The sequence below is a fragment of the Struthio camelus genome, chromosome 22 (genome assembly GCF_040807025.1).
Source record: "Struthio camelus isolate bStrCam1 chromosome 22, bStrCam1.hap1, whole genome shotgun sequence".
NCBI classification, from domain to species: domain Eukaryota; kingdom Metazoa; phylum Chordata; class Aves; order Struthioniformes; family Struthionidae; genus Struthio; species Struthio camelus.
In genome coordinates, this window is record NC_090963.1 from 8525505 (window position 1) to 8539758 (window position 14254).

Below are 14254 nucleotides of genomic sequence, written 5' to 3' on the forward strand. Positions count from 1 at the left end.
TTGAAGCCGAACAAGAAAGGGGCAATTCATGCCCAGCACAATTCGGCTTTGTCCTGCCACGATTCGGAGAGGTCCCTGCCGGAGGTCGGGGCCTACCGTGCTGGGCACCGCACGCTGCCTGGCCCTCGCCCGCCTCTGATGCTGGCCACAAGGATGACGGGAGCAAAGTGGGCTCCCATGGAGCCACGTTCGGATCATCCTCCTTCCCCGGAGGGCGTTCCTCGATGGCTGCGTTGCTTAGTTCCCATGCTTTGGGCCTGACAAACAAACTGCAGACCCTTCACCTTCCCCTAAGCTCACGTTTCATCCCGCTCCCATTTCTTTCCAAAGCCCTGACCTTGATCCGTGCCTGGCTGTTGAGGGTGGGGAGGGTGAACACACAGCTTTTGGGGGCTACGACGAGTTCACCTGCCGTTTCCCCGCTGTTTGGCAGAGCTAATCCATCCGAGGCAGGTGCTGGCACAGAGAGCAGACTCCACTGGTCTCGTTATAGCTGACGAATTGCGTCGCTACCAAGATCACAACCTGCATGTAGCCACAAAATCCATACTCTGCTTGACACAGCCTGTCACATCCAGGGCTGATATCATCCCTGCCTGGGCTCTGAATAAGGCAGGAGCAACGTACGTCCTTCCCCTGCTTTGAAGACCTTTAGATAAGCTCCCAGGTGGGGAGAGGAAGCGATGTGGCCAAACGCAGCGACCCAGAGCGCAGGGCGCATGCTCCTTGGGTGAGTCACCTACGTTTCTGCAAACCGATGGCCAGAAAAAGGCACTGCCCGGGGGCCTTGCTTTTCATCCCAACACAAACGTCTAAAACAGGGCATGCTAATCGCAACCTGCAAGTGACTGCTTTTCTCCAGGGTGACTCATGGAGGAACAGATACCTAATCCTGGCACGTCCTGAGCGCTTTACAAGGAGCAGCAGTCAAAATGCCAGGGCTGGAGCCAGGGATAAGCGGAGGCGAAAGGCATGTTGGGCCTGTTACCACTTTCCCAGGCTCCCTCCAGGACGTCAGCCCCGCGGGAAACGCCGGTCATTTACCACGCCAGCAACGCCGCATTAGGCATTTGGCAACATTGCAGACCCTGTGGATAGGAAACATTGATTCACATGTAGGTTTTAGCCATTGCCTCTCATCCCAACATCCTTCACCAGAAATAGCTCCTTCTTCGCTCCTGGTATTTACAGACAGTTGTTGCCCCCCTTGGCCGTATTTGGAAGACGGCCCTCTGCTCCTGCCCATGCAGCAGGCGCTCCCTGCCCCTAGTCCTCCTTAGGCTCGTTCTTCCCAAGTACCAGCCTACAAGGGCACGGTCTTGCTCAGCAGCCCCAGCTCCAGGACCTGAATAACCCCCTCAAGGGCTCCGGCCATAGATCCACTGAACCGCTATTTAAAATTCCTCCTCGTGGCCTCTCTTGAGGTGGCTCTGACAGCCCCTGTCCCAGGCTGCTCGCAGCTCTCTGCTCCCAAAGCAGACGGGTGACGGCCAGGTCTCTCTATTTTCCTGGGAGAAATGATCCCAGCTCAGTCATGGAAGCCAGTCAGTCCCTTCGGGAAGGAGGGAGCAAGGTCTGCTCCAAGCTCTTGCCCATGGAAAGCACAAATCACAGCAACTCACAGCCTCCTCCTTCCTCCTTCCTCCAGCACAAGCAGGCAGATGGTCTCAGGAAGATGTGCTGTTCAGTCGTCTGTCACAGTCTATTTTCAAAGCAGTTTTCTGTACCTGAAAAAGAGAGACCAGGGATGCTTCCTGAACAAAAGGATTGTCCCATCTGTTTTTAACTGCCTCCCTTTCTGGGCTGCCCTGGGGGTGCACGTAAGACCATGACTTCCCCTAACCCAGAAAGCCCAGGAAAGCAGCTCCCTCTTGGCACAGAAAAACCACTAGCATCCAAAAAAACAGGAAGCGATTCATCCCTTTTCCTTAGCGACTCAAAATCTAAGGATGCAAAGAGCCAGAGGTGAGCCAACTACAACGACCATCTCCAAAATCAACAGCTAGGGCAGCGCCCTATTCCTGCATCAGCCCGAGACTCAGAGATACTCTACTCTTCTCAGGCTGCGGAAGATGGATAGACGTGAAATGAGGAAGACGACTCCCCTAGCAGATCACACCTTGCATTTTTACAGAGAAATAAGCAAATCTCACAAAGCAGCTGCATTCAGATGCTCTGCCTCTCCCTGCTGCTAAAAGGTACCAGGGAACTGCCTGACCTGAATATTTATTAATCAGATGAGCAGAACAAAGCCCTGGGCATCTCTGCTGATCCTACTTGCAATCCAGCACGCTCCAGACCACCTCATTACAGGGCAGCTCCGTGGCACACTGAGCAGCCCTAAGAAAAACAAAACTGCATCTATTTTCCCCCTCCCTCCAGAGCAAAGGAATCAGCAAGAAAAAGCCTCAAACCCCAAAACGTTAGGAGTAAATAACGGGGAGAGACAGCAACATCAGTCCTGCAGGTACATCCCTAGTTACCAACTGACCAGAAACTGAAGCGCTTTTTGGCAGCCAGAACTCATGAAGCTTTAAGAGGTTTGTGTCCAGTAGGGAAGACGCTTATTCCACTGAGAAACTGATGGCTGCGTAGGCAGCCCAGGCAAATTTCATCCAAGCCTTTCTCTGTAGGTAGAAATCAGTTTTTCCCCACCACAACAGGCAGCTCACTCTAGGTTACAGCTTGATGGCTATTAAATAGAATAAAATGGTGTGGGAGAATTTGTTATCTCCCTGCAACAGCAAGAAAAACTTAGCAGAGCTGGAAAGCTCAGCAGCTCTGTTGTCCAGGGTCTCATCTGAAAATAGCTCTCATTTCAGAGAGAGATTTGTACCACCTTATAGGCAACTCGCAACTTCTGCTCCCCTCCAGGCAGAGAGACTTTGAGCGGTCCCACAATGCCAGCTCCTTACTAGCAGTAGTTTCAACATCCTGGAAAATTGTTGCGGGCACCTGGAGATCCTGCTCCATAGGAACACTATGGCTCTGCTAAACTCTGTTCTGCCCTCGGTGACATTCGGGCAGCGGGCTGAGCGACGTGCCCCACTAGCGCCGCGCACGGCAGGCGAGCAAAGCAGACAGCAAACAGGAACGGCTCCCGCTCCGCAGGCCTAGCTCAGACGCGACTCCTGTTCCTTTCCACCCAACGGGCCAGACCTCCCAGCGCGACACGCACGATTCAGCAGTTGGGGTTACCTGCCCCACTGCTTCTCACCGCTCCTCCCAAACGACTCACCCCACATCAAAAGCCCTCAAGGTCACGGGTGCAAAGCAGGCCCAGCAGGTCACGCGGTCGCGGGAGGCTCGCTCGCTAGGATCCTCCATCTGCAGGAAGGCACCTGGGCAAAAGGAAGAGCGGTTTTCCCCTCCCTCCCTCCCTCCCCTGAGCACGCTAAGGAACCCATGCAAAACCTTGAAGAGTCTAACAGGGAGGGCTCGGTCCTTTCAACGAGCTAATTGAGCTGGTCGTGAGACTAGTTAGCAGCCTTGAGGCGATGGCTCAGAGGCGAGGAATCAGGCAACATTTGGCAGTCACGTCTGCCTTCAGTAAAGTCCAAGGCAGCCAGCCTGCTGGAAGGGGCAAGGGCTTGGTTTAGTCATTTGATTTATGGCAGAACAGTCCGATCTGGAGCAAGAAACCCCACCCCTGCCAAAGGAGGATGGGAACCCTGCTCCCAGCAAGAGTTTTATGGACTGAACCTACAGAAGACAGGCCAAGTTTTCCAAGGACAGCAGGTTTCCCCGAACCCCTCCACTCGTGTATTGCCATTTGGGCTTTCCACCCATGGGTCTGGCAGGGGGTTGTCCTCTGGGTGGAGAAAGTGGAAGTTCACAGACCCTGCTAGCCCAAACCCCTCCTCTTGCTGCCTCCGATCCCAGAGAAGCAAGTGGGTGCCCTTGCAGGGCCACATGCCTGTTAAAAAACAACACACAAAATGGTTACTCAATCAACATTTTAATTGACTTAAACAGAAGGAGCAGTTTCCATAGCAATGGACTGTCAGTGCCAATTTGTACAAAACCCAAGTTAAAAAAGGCACCGAAAACCTTTTAAAAAAATCCATATTTATTAAAATAAAAAGGTACAAAAGTAACTCTGCATTCAGCTCTGCCAGCTCAAACTCTCCCTGCTTCCTGGAATTTCTTAAACAGAAGTTCGTCTGCCCGAAGGGCGAAGGTCAAGGCCCGTTTCTGGTAGTACTCGGAGTCGAGCGCCAGGTTGTCAATCACGTCCGCCAGGAGATGGGCTCTCTCCACGGAGCTGCCCGGGGCGTCATAGCCCAGGGCAGTGAAATGCACATGCAAGTGGTAGTAGGACGGCTGGTAATGCAGGTAGATTCGCAGCTGGGAGCCGGCCACACCAAAGCGCTTTGCTATGGCTTCCTGAGGAGAAAAAACAGGTCAGGAACAGCAACACGCAGCAAAGGCACGGGATGACTGGGGACAGGCAGCTTGGATGGCAGTGCACGAGAAGTAAGATCCTAAAGGGATCAAAAGAAGAGTGCCCAGACTGCATAAAAGGCAGAGAGAAATGTGGCACCTCTAGGACAGAAAGCAAACAGAGGTGCATAAAAGCATCACAGACAAAAGTACCGTAGCCAGACACGCCTGCAAGGGGAGGAGGATAGCACGCAGGTAGCAGAAACCGATTATTTCACTGGAATGTAGGCAGGACAACAGGATTAAGGTGACACGGGGGTCAAGAGCTTCCACTGAACTCGGGAACTCGTTCTCCGGCATTGACACATTCCTTCCCAAACTCCTGCCGAAGGAGGCCGATCCTGCAGGCCAGACGCTCCGGCTGACAAGCTGTCCGGCTGTAGACCCACTGCAGCTCCGCGTCTGAGGGATCTAAACCGGAGGCCACCTGCACAGGCAAGATGGACGGGAAGGGCGGGAGACACCCAAAGCCTCCGTCGGCCAAGGCCCGTTGAGTTACCAGCCAAGCTCCCTGGCCATCGGGAACGTGTCTGCAGAAGAATTTAAATGGGTGGAGAAAGGACAGTCCCTTTTCAGACAGGGAAAACATAAAGGAAAGCCGTTAAACAAAACCCATGGAGAGGGGAGCTCCATTCACATCCACTGCTGTCCGACAGCCAGGAGGCAGGCGGTGCGGGAGCCCAGGGAAGGGGGCAGAAAAAAAAGCCATTTCTGCTTCTTCCTCCTTCACAGCGAGGGAGAGGGAAACTCCGAAGGGTAGAGCTCTTTCCTGCCCACCTCCATCCTCCTTCGCACCCCCTAGTTTCAGGCTGCTGTACGGATCAGCCCCTCAGGACTAGGAAGGGGGCCAGACGGGGGTCTCGGCAGCGCGGGTTCAAGCGCGCCCCAGGGGGGTCCGCACCAGCGAGGCAGAGACCAGGCGCCGGGCAGTGCCTCCTCCTGCGCTACGCAGCCCGCTGGCTGGCCCACTTCTCCGTGACAGGACGTGCTATCCGCTCTTATTGTTTTCCATTCCACTCTTATCTCTTCAGCTTGCTCGGCAAGTTACAGGATCCCGTTACCAGCCAGTGTAATTAAAGCTATAAACAGCAACAGCGAACTCCACCACGCTGGCTTGCTTTGCCGCTCAGCACACTGCAATCCCCTGACTAATCTCTTAATTAATCTCTGCTTTCCCTGGTGCAATTACTTTCCAAATTTCTAATGCAATGAAGGGAAAGAGAAACTCCATCACGCTTTGATCTACACTCCCCATTACCAAGCACACAGGGCTGGAAAAATTTGTTGGCCAAAGAAAGAGATTAGAAGGTTAGAAAGCAAGTTATTAACATGGAGGGGACAGGGCTCAACTCTCGGAGCTTGCTGCTCGCAGAGCGATTTTGAGCACTCCCGAAACGCCTCGTGCTCCCCGAGCATCGCGTTGCCTGCATGCCCCACTCGGGGAAAGCGCTCAACGAGGGAACCGGGATGCAGCTCGCGACCTGCAGCAGAGCGCGCCTGCCTGCCCGCCGCCTGCTCTCTGCGCCACTGCCACGCTGTCCTCTCTAAAGCCATGAATTTCGGATGCTCAGCAGCAGGGCTGAAACACAGCTGTTGGCACAGTAGCTGCATGCCAGCGCTCTAAGCTGTGACAGTTTTATAGCTGCCAGGCTGAAAAGGAGAGGCAGAGGTACTTGAAGCAGCCTGGGCCAAGGACCATTCCTGTCTCGCTTTGGGAAGAGAGGTGAGGAGCTTGCTGGCCATGGCAAGAAATCTCAATTCCAAGGCAGAGCGCGTTCAGACACTGCTCCCAGCCTGGCTGCCAAAAGGAAGAGGGTGTTTTCTTCTTAAAGAAGTGCAAGATTCTCCTCCAAAGGGATGGGCGATCTCAGTTACATCCAACACCTCTCCCAGCCTGTTCCAGAAAGATGCTTCCTTCTCCTGGAACAAGCCGCAGTGACATGCGAGCCAGGAGACATAGCATGGGAGGCCAAAAGCAGCCATGCAAAGCTATTGGTCTCCTATGGCCCCAGGGAGCAATCTGCCAAGGACCTTCTCCAACCTGCACTGGGATCTGAGCTGCTGCCCTCCACAGCCAGCCATCTGTGCGCCATGGAGAGTCCTGCACCCGACTCTGCCAAACGTAGGCTTTTCTCAGGGGGAATTTGCTCTCTGGAGTCATCTCCTACTTCATATAAAAGCAAAAGAGTAGGGAGAGCTTAATGGGAACTTAAGGGAAGAGCTGTTATGGCAGAAGGCGCCAGGACATGCTCCAAGCCATAGAGAGGAACTTCAGCCATGCCATTAGCAGTCAGCACTTTGCAGTGAGGTGGGAACGGACACCCTGAAGGCTGCAAGGGGAAAGGAAAAGTCCCCGTGGTCTCCAGGAAGAGATGCCAAAGGCGGCAGTGCAGCGAGTCCACGCAGACACCACTGGGAGGGGTTCACTGCCCAGATAGACCCTTGTAAGGCTAACCCAGAGCACATCGCCCGCCGAACGGGCTCCGCTCTCGTCTCAGGAATAGAAAGAGGCAAGGGAGGCATTCACACCTCCCCCTCCACGTCCCAGGAGGGAGGATAAATCGAGGAGGAACGGAAACCAGAAAATGCTTCCCATGGCCCTGTGGAGACTCGCTGCTTTCCTAGGCACCGAGCCGTGCTTCGTGCCTGGAGCAGTTCAAGACGCTGCTGTAATATATCCGGCCTCAAGGGCATAAAAGTCAGAGCATAAGGCAGGATTTAAAGTGCCCTCTTTTCGCTACAGGGCTCTGTTCTCCCCCTCTCAGCGCTTCCCAGGCAGGCACGTCAGCCTCGCGCTGGGCACCGCAGTGCAACACATGCGGACGTTGCAGTCATGCAACACCACACCGCAGCAGCAAAGCAGCTGTGCTGCCAGGCTCACAGGAGGGTGCACCTTCCCACACCAACCCCTCAGCCCCACATCATTTCCTCCGTTTAGTCTCACAGCTGTCACATACAGTGACACAACACATAACTAGCTATGTGGAAAGTCACTGTCATCCTGCCACTGGTGCATGACAGCAAGAAATCCGTCACCATCAAGGGACTGCCCCCAGTAAAACGGACAGGGCTTGAATTACAACAAAATATCGTGAAGGACCTTGGGGGAGAGATGCGGCCTGTCAGCTGTTGGGCTCCACGCTGCCCAGAGCGTATCGTGAGTGGTTCTTCGCAAGGGTCAGTCTGGCGGCCACCCCCACTGGCAGAGAATTACAGCGGTGCAAACAGTCACCTTGGGCTGGCGAGACCATGCTCTTCCAGGCCGGGACAGCAGCTCACACGAGAGCCTGAGCGGCCTTGCACTCACCTTGCCCTCTTGCAAGATGTTCTTCAGCAGAGGCAGGTGCTCAGCGGTGAGGTCCCGAAGTGATTTTATCTCCCGGCGGTGAACAAGGGCTATCAAATAGAGGTCGTCTAGCTGCAAAGAGACAGAAGACGCTGACAGAGCTGATAAGAGAAAGAGCAGGCAGAGGGCACAAGGACTTAGGGCCCGACGCATTAGCTAGAGCTTTCGAGACTGCGTTATAACACGCAGGTGCACACATGCTCACTACCTGCCGTCCTGTTAACGGACGCCTAGATTGGGTTGAGCTGCAGCACAACGTGCATTCACCCACACGGCCAGTGTATTTTGGGGAATCTTTCTTGACAGCCGTTTAACTGACTCAGACCACTACGAAACACAAGATGACAACTTCACCCCAGCCAATAAACAACGTGACCACAAATATTTTCTCAGCTCTAAAGGTAGATCAGTCAACCCTTTTATACTGTAAGCACAGCCTCCATAGTCACTAGACTTATTTTAGAGCTCCAAAATTAACGTGATCATAGGAAGTTTCCTGTCCTTTATTTCCAATATACTTCAGACTTCAAGGCTAAACTACCTTTCACAAAAATATATCACACACATTATATAATATCTCCTTCAAAAGCACTTTCAGAGTACAGATCAAGACTAGCAACTCCCTCATGAGGCAGAAAAAGCACCAGCACCCGCCATGTTACACCGGGGAAACTGAGGCCTGGATCAGCAGAATACAGAAGGCGCTGGCAGCAGGCTGAGAAGAGCTGCCGGGAATCCTGATGCACAGACAACCCTGAGCACGGCCCTTCTGCAAAAGCAAGTGGTTCACCTCCAGACGAGGATTTACAAGGAACTCCAGAGGCCAAAACTGTAACCGTAGACTTCCAAATGAAAAGGTTCCTATATTTCTGCTCTGGCATTACAAGTACTGGACCACTTTCCAGTCACTCCGGTTCTATAAATAACTGTTTAAGACCTAATCTGTCACCTGACAACACCCATGCAGTGAGATACAGCCATTCAGCAGCTCTTCAGCCAGACCTCTGGTATCTCCAGAAGCACCTTCCAAATTAAATGTTTGATGAAACATATGGTCATGGATCACTACGTGTTTTAAACAAAAAAAAAAAAAAATCAAGCACTAAATCAAATCGTTTTGTGGCACTACTATACAGAAGGTAATAAACCCAGAGATGAAGTCTCTTTTATTGGGAATTTAATGTTCAGAGAGCAAGAAGCACCCACGAAGACATGACACAGGCACACAGACAGGCATACTGCTATTAATAAAGATGTTCTGCAGCAATAGCTGCAGTTGCAATTCAGTCGCACCCGAAGCTTTCTATACTCTTTATGCCATATCCTAGCAAGCAATTGCTTAAGGCCATTTCTTCAACTGCCTACATTTCTGAAACTGAGTCCTCTTAGCGCGCAAACAATTCTGTTGCGTTTGAATCCCCGTCTCCATCAGTCCACTCAGGGGCTCTCTAACAGTACACTCACTGTAAAACAAAGGGTTTGGATAACTAAGACCTAGCGTGCCTTTTCAAGGCTGTGAGAAATCCATCTGGCTATTCTAAAACACATCTTTGTTTCCAAAGATGCTCTCCAGACCCTGTTTTGAGACTCTCAAAACATGATGCTTTCATTTATATCCAACAAGCAGAGCGATTCTCATAGCCGATTTGCTTCTTCTCAAAGCAGCCTGCACGGAGCTCCAGAAAAAGATGGCGTATTACTTTGTCTTGTTCAAATCAGAGCTGGCTTGCAGGAGAAAAGCAAACAGTTACTCTCCTTAGAACAACATCTGTATGTTGCTGTTTGAAATAAATAAGCCTGTTGCTAAAAAGGCCCTCAATGATGTAATGCGAGACATCATTTCAGGCAACGCCTCAGGGCTCCTGTGGGCTTGAAAAAAGAAAAGCTAGAGCGATCTAAAACCGGCCTTCCAGCCGCATGTTTAACAAGAACATTATTCCTCCGCACAGTCCAAGTTGTCAAACCGCCACCATAGACTTTTTTTGGTATCAACTTACTAACGTTAAGCGTAGCCTGCTGATCCTGGCCAGCCTCCCGCTAGCCCAAAGCTCAGCGGTGGAGAGGGATCACTGACAGCGCTCCCTGCATCCATTCGAACGCTTGGGCTCTCCCCCGCGGCTGAGCCGAACCTTCCCCTTAGCCTCACGTCAGCGGGCAGGAGCACGACGGCAGGATGGTCGCTTGGGAAGGCCCTAGCTCAACTCACTGGCCGGACGCGGCTGAGCAAGGCTGGCCCTGCGGATGGGGGCCAAAGGGGTTCTCACGGGCAAACAACTCCCCGACATCACGTGAGTAAATACCAACACCTCACTCAAGTGAGGCAGGAAAAAAAAGAAAAAAAGAAAAAAAGAAAAAACGAAAAAACCTCAAACCAATATCAAGGGCTGATAGGTTGAGTAGCAGCAGCCTTTCCAGCTCCCAGAACATCAAGATCACCAGCAAGCGGAAAGACTTCAAAACACAAACAAGAAATCTTCCTCCCATCCATCAGACTGAAATAATTACAGGTGAATACGCAGCATTTGCAGGCAAAGTGCTAAGTCAGTGTAACGCGATGCTATTGAACAGACTTCTAAGCCTTCGCTCCAGGGAGGTTTGAAGAATCCTGCTGGGAGCCCTATCCAGCGCCGTAATTTAATTTAGTGGCCCGCGGCTCCGAGACGCCGCCTGCGGAGCGTGCTGATCAGATGAATCGAAATCAGAACATCCGAGCGCTTTGAAGAGCGGCTGCTGGGACGAGATCTGTTCTGACAGATCCCAAGTTAATCTGATACATTAGGACTGGAGACACATTGGACTCAAACACACTGTGTCTTTCAGAATATAATTTATTTACACCGACATCTAACTCGAAAGACGTTCCTTCTTTCCTGAGCACGCATCCAACCTTCTGCAAGGCAGGCAAAACAATTCTAGTCTTTCTTAGGACAAGCTCACCGAACAGGAGCTGTGCACGTACCCTGCTCGACATCAAAGACCAGACTGCACGCAAGAGCCTCCAACAAGAGCACAGATAACCCTTAAGAAGGGGGAGCGGTGGAGTAAGAGAAGGGACTTCCCTTTTCCAGCAGCGTTTTCTCAAACTGAAGTCATTTGTATACCGCTAGCAGCAAGCTCAACGATCTACCAGGCCTCTCACGTTTCTAAGCCGTCTTCAAACGTGGGATTTCAAGTCAGCCTGTGAACACTAGTGACATCAAGCCTCGCTGATGCGGTGGGATCCGGCTGGAAGATGGAAGGAACCGGTGCTCACAGGAAGTCCTGAGGCTACTGGGTTCAGCTCTCACTCAGAGCTGCTCGCAGCCAAGGAGAAATTCCTTGGCCCAAAGACAGAAGTCAACACCCCTTGCTGGGACGTTCGCTTGTCTGCCTGGGAAAGAGACAGGCAGCGCAAAGGGCTGCTCGGAGGGCTATAAATCCTCAAGGCTGCAGATGCAGAAAATAAAGTCCAAACCACTTGCCTGGTGCAATGAATCACTAAGAGACAATTCAGTAGTCTAGGCCTGCTTTTTAAAGCTCAGAAAGTGTCCAGCAACTGACACCTCCCAGAAGTGCCCGTCACTGAGAAGAAAGTATCCGAGCGTAACAGCTCTGAGCTCCTTAGGACCTTGTCCTGCCTCCTGCAGGGCCTGAAAGAGCGGAGGCTTAAAGGCATGCTCTGCCCCAGAGACGATTGCTCTCTTGTTCCAAAGAGAGCGAGGGCACATCGAGAGAGGGCAGCCTTTACAGATGGCAGCCCATGAGGACAAAACCAAGACGACCCTCGTTCAGCCTGCAAAGCAACAGCAGCAGCACGAGCAAACATCCCCCACAGACAAGCACCACCATCTAACCGCTCCTGAACTGTACTAGCTCCAAGACAGGGATACAAGAAGTCCCTAGAAAAACCTTAAGTGCAATTTCTAGCCCATCTGTCTCCAATACAGATCAGAGACGCAATATTCAGTTCCGGAGACTTTGCTCAGAGCAAGGGAACAGAAGGCCAGTTGTAAGGAATACACTGCATCTTTTAGGAGCGCTAAATATTACTATTGCCACCTATATGGAAGGCAGGCAGAGGCCCTGAAATTAAAAGCACCAAACAAGGCGTAACAGTAAGCACGACTGCAAGTTTACAGTAGATTGCCTGCTTTGCAAAAACTCTCTGGGCACAAGGTCTCACCTTCTGGTAAGGCAGCAGCAATTTGAGGTAGTTTTCTCCACATACATTGGGGCAGGGGATTTTTGGAGAAGCTGGTGGGGGGGATTCACAGTTAGCTAGACTACCCTCTGCAGAACTTAATCACATGTCCTCACCTAGCCTTTCACCCAAGGCTGCGCTGTGAGCAACTCGGCAACAGACAAGAAATGGGTTCCTCTGACTCCTAATCTGCCTTTGGCCCACACTCGGCAAGAGAAACACAAAACTGTGTTGTACTAATGGCTCACAAGTGGGGCTTATTTTTAGTTCCTGTTTGTACATTTTAATCAAACAGTAGCTTTCCCTCACTGCCACCCACAGAAGCCTTCTGAGGATGAGAAACATGAAGGGGATGTTTTTGGCTCCACTGACAGCTTTGGGTATTTCATCTCCACGGGCACCCTGCAGGCCTTGATGTCTTCAAATCACAGAAGTACTGCATGAAACTGAGTCAGAGTCGAAGGAAATAACGAGCCACTCAATTTAGCATTACAGCCTGGGCTAAAACCTCTGAATTTCAACAAGTGGCCACTCCAGTGAGGAGCTAAGCAGCTGCTCATAAGCTAACAGCCATCTGTTTAATACTGTGCAGAGGAGAGTTAATTGGAGTAACTGAGGGACAACACATCTGCCTAATTTATGTCTAAACTTTAGACATACAAAGCCCAAAACAAGTTCATCAAGACCAACATGAAGCTGGATTTGGGTTCAAAGACATCATGACAGCGTTTGGGCTAACGCAGGAAAGAAACTGTCTGTTTTGCAGTGTCCACAATTTGCATGCGATAAAAAGATCTGAATCACTGGCAATTCGTTACTTAATGACAACGTGAACAGGAAGGATACATTCCCCTACTAAAATTTGCATCTGTGTGCTATTAATAGGAAAGCGGACATTTCTTCTGCGTTACCTTTAAACAGGCAGTATCCCTTCAAAGATGGTAAGAGTAGCAACAAACCTGGTTTTGATTCCACTTAAAGTCTGGAACCAGAACAAAGCCATTGCAGGGATCTGGGTTTTCATGGATTATTCGATCAGCCTCAGCTTTCTTCTCCAGGATATTATAGACCCACTGAAAAAAAAAAAAGTGATTTATAAGTCAGCAGAGAAATATAATCAGGCACATTTAGCCCAAGCTCATGGATTAATGCCTATTCACTACAAGTAGAATATTAAAAAAAACCTCTTATTTTAAAAAGAACAATAATTTCATGGTCAATAACGTGTAGTTAATTATCCATAAAGCACTCCACCACCACACTCCAGAGAACTGTGAGCACCTTAGGTAACAGATACCCTCCTGACCCCACTGCATGGCAGTGCACCATTGGCTTGCCAAATTATGTAGGCATTTTGGTTTTCCTCTCAAGCATTAAGAATTGGCCACAGCTGGAGATGAAGTATCGAAGAGAGGTGGTTTAGTCCAGTATAGAAGTTATATTTGCACTTAATAGGATTTGGACATAATTCTCCCTGACAGGGTCTAACCATACTCCAGATTTGGCTGCTTTAGAGGCCATCTATTGACTCTGCACAAGGTACTAGATCAGAGGTTTTTTTAAGCACACACCACAGTCTCTCATTTCAGGCCTTACCACTCTAGAAATTCTTATTAGACAGGAACACTCATACACAGAACTTATTGTGTGTTATTTGGACAGCCCATATTCTTTTATGACCAAAAAAGGCTTTAACTGGTTTTAAGGAAGTCTGATTCCAGCCACACAGGCTAACTCAACTGGTATGGCATTTGCAGGGCCGAAAAACCTCCACGGGCTAAGATCTCCGGTCAACACTTCATGCTGCAACCTTTCCCACCAACACAACTGCCTGCAGTGTCATCTCTACGAGCTCCTCCTGCAGGCTTTGCCAAATTATCCTCCGATGGTCCTGGTTGTCATTAACACTTTTGATTGGTTTTATTACAGATAATGTATTAAAGCTCTGAAAAGAAAGCCAGGTCCACTGCTCATCATAGTATTGAGTAAGCCCATGCAATGAGAGTTTTCTCTGAAAAACAGTGATAAACACAAAGGGAACTCCCTAGTGCCCTGAGGCCTCGTTGCAGAAGGCCACAGCGTGACTCAGTATCCACAAGGAAATAAGCAGTCAAGAGTTCAAACCTTGCTGATTTAACCCCAGCAAGTCAAGAGCAGAGGCTGGTGCAGACCTAGGAGCTTTGATCTCTCTCTCTCTCTCTCTCTCTCTCCCCCAGAGCAGTCACGGGATGCAGGGCCACACGTTGATGCCTCCACGCTTCAGGAGGCAGCCTCAGCCTGCTACA

General features: G+C 50.8%; 1 protein-coding gene across 1 annotated transcript in view; it reads right to left on the minus strand.

Moving 5' to 3' along the window:
• Window positions 1-4051: 4051 nt before the first annotated feature.
• The window catches only part of DCPS (decapping enzyme, scavenger), a 30359-nt gene continuing 20156 nt past the window's right edge, over window positions 4052-14254 (minus strand). The window contains exons 4-6 of the mRNA XM_068917056.1: window positions 12929-13042; window positions 7751-7861; window positions 4052-4386 (exon numbers count right to left, since the gene is read on the minus strand). Of these exons, the coding sequence (XP_068773157.1) occupies window positions 4120-4386; window positions 7751-7861; window positions 12929-13042 (492 nt within the window). The 3' untranslated portion in view covers window positions 4052-4119. The remainder of the gene's footprint in view (window positions 4387-7750; window positions 7862-12928; window positions 13043-14254) is intronic.